Source organism: Etheostoma cragini, chromosome 18 (assembly GCF_013103735.1).
Source record: "Etheostoma cragini isolate CJK2018 chromosome 18, CSU_Ecrag_1.0, whole genome shotgun sequence".
In the NCBI taxonomy this organism is placed as follows: domain Eukaryota; kingdom Metazoa; phylum Chordata; class Actinopteri; order Perciformes; family Percidae; genus Etheostoma; species Etheostoma cragini.
Window position 1 is genome coordinate 2154634 of NC_048424.1, and position 1874 is coordinate 2156507.

The window sequence follows — 1874 nt, forward strand, 5'->3', positions numbered from 1 at the left end:
TCATCATATTCTCACCTGGGTTCTCACCTGAGGACTGAAGGATGAAGGGAAACAGCTGCACTTCTCCGGTGTAACCATCTTTCACTTCACACTTGAACAACTCTAGATACTTTGACTTCGGCTTGAGATTAGAAATAGGAAGCGTCAAAGTAACAGAGCACTTAGAGTGTGAAGTCTGTCCATCTGCATCTTCCCCCTCATACAGCAACTTCACTGTGTGTACACACCAATCACGTGTCGACACAGAGCAGGACAGCTCCACCCTCTCACCATCTGCATATTCCTCCACTGGTAAAAAACAAAGACCATTTACTTCATCAATTATTATAATGTTTCAGTGTATTGTTCTAATAAGTAGTGTCTGAAATGGGCCAGTACCAGCACTTCTGGTTTCTGTCCCCATAAGGACACTTACTACTATTTGCATATTATTAGTTTTGTACAAAAATTAGACTATATGTAATGATTTATTGGGGGAAAAATACAACTGGAATGATTCTGTTTCATGTCCACATTTCAGACACTGAGGATTTTACTGAGCTTGGAAGACTAATCAGGGAAGTTTGATCTGAAAACATGATGATGGACATACTCACTGTTAATAACAGATAGTTCAAGCTGAGTCTCTTCAACTTCCTGTCCAGGTAGGAGCTGTTGGCAGTGGTAAAGACCAACATCCTGAACTATGACCTTCTTTATAACCAGAGAACAGTTCTCTGTAACACTCAGTCTATCTCGTTTAGCGTGGTCTCTTTCAACAATCTGCCCTCTAGTAACCAGATCTACTTCTCTGCTTCCTGAACCAGTTAAGACCCAGTTAGTCCTGTCACAGTTAACCTGACCGTCTACCACATTATCACAAGTCAAAGTGACATCATCACCATCTCTGACAGTGAAGGAGAGGTGACGTCCAGTCACCGCTGTGAAAGAGATGAGAGAAACATGAAAAGTAAACTGAAATATGAATATGCTCTCCTGCTGACAGATAGTGTGAGGAAGGTTTTAGAAACATCAGAAGTTAGCAAATGTGTTTCATTTTATTAATAAATGTCACAAAACTCAGCTTGTTTAAAACAAACTGCAGACTTTGTATAATAACTTACCATTTCTAGTATTTGTGTATATTATATGTAATCTTACCTGTAAACTGAAGCAGTATCCCACATAAAGCCATTTTAATCCATTTGAATTCAGCCATCGTGCGTCTCTGTCTCTTTCTGTCCCTTTCTCAGCTGTCAACTGTCAGAGACACTGAGCTGCAGCATGTTAAAAATAAATCTACTTCCTGTGATGAGTTACTTCCTCCAAGTCTCTTTTGCAAGTTGCTGAATGTTTGTAGGAGGAGCATATCAGCATCTCTCTTTCAGCTTTTGATTTCCTTGGGTTTCTGAACGTTTAGGAGAGGCCCAAGAACAAGACATAATCTATTTTACAATAAGGCTTCACAATTACAGTATGTCTGTGCCAGAAAGTCTATGTAGAAACTTATTTTTGGTACCAAAAACCCATTTATTACCGGACTGCATTATATTATCAGCAACAGTAAAGAGAAGACAGTTACTGACTCAATTAAAACTCACTACACTACAAAATAACTAAATAAATCAAAAACACAAACACTGATACAACTATGGCAAACTAGCTAAGATATGAAACATGTCAAATAACAGACAGATGCCTTTCACATCTGCAGTTTTCAAACACAGCCATTTAAAACCCAAAATGATCTCAAGATGGTGTTTTAGTGCTGTGGACTAATTTTTGTGGTGAGTTGATGTTGACGTTGTTGATCAGTGGAGTCTGACAGAAACAGAAGGTTCTCCAACGTTTTCATAGGTCACTGTACCTTCATCACGATGCTCCTGAGGAAAACA

General features: G+C 39.0%; 2 protein-coding genes across 3 annotated transcripts in view; both read right to left on the reverse strand.

The window, feature by feature from the left end:
• Window positions 1–1573, reverse strand: part of LOC117961013 — a 27378-nt gene extending 25805 nt beyond the window's left edge. The window contains exon 1 of the mRNA XM_034899374.1: window positions 1141–1573. Coding sequence (XP_034755265.1) covers window positions 1141–1198 — 58 coding nt within the window. The 5' untranslated portion in view covers window positions 1199–1573. The remainder of the gene's footprint in view (window positions 1–1140) is intronic.
• The window catches only part of LOC117961025, a 22176-nt gene that overhangs the window by 16923 nt on the left and 3379 nt on the right, over window positions 1–1874 (reverse strand). Inside the window, exon 8 of one of the 2 annotated variants that reach the window (XM_034899389.1) lies at window positions 1765–1852. The exons of the other annotated variant lie outside the window; for it this stretch is intronic. Within the exon in view, the coding sequence (XP_034755280.1) occupies window positions 1791–1852 (62 nt within the window). The 3' untranslated portion in view covers window positions 1765–1790. Of the gene's footprint in view, window positions 1–1764; window positions 1853–1874 lie in introns of those variants that run through there. 2 annotated transcript variants of the gene reach the window in all.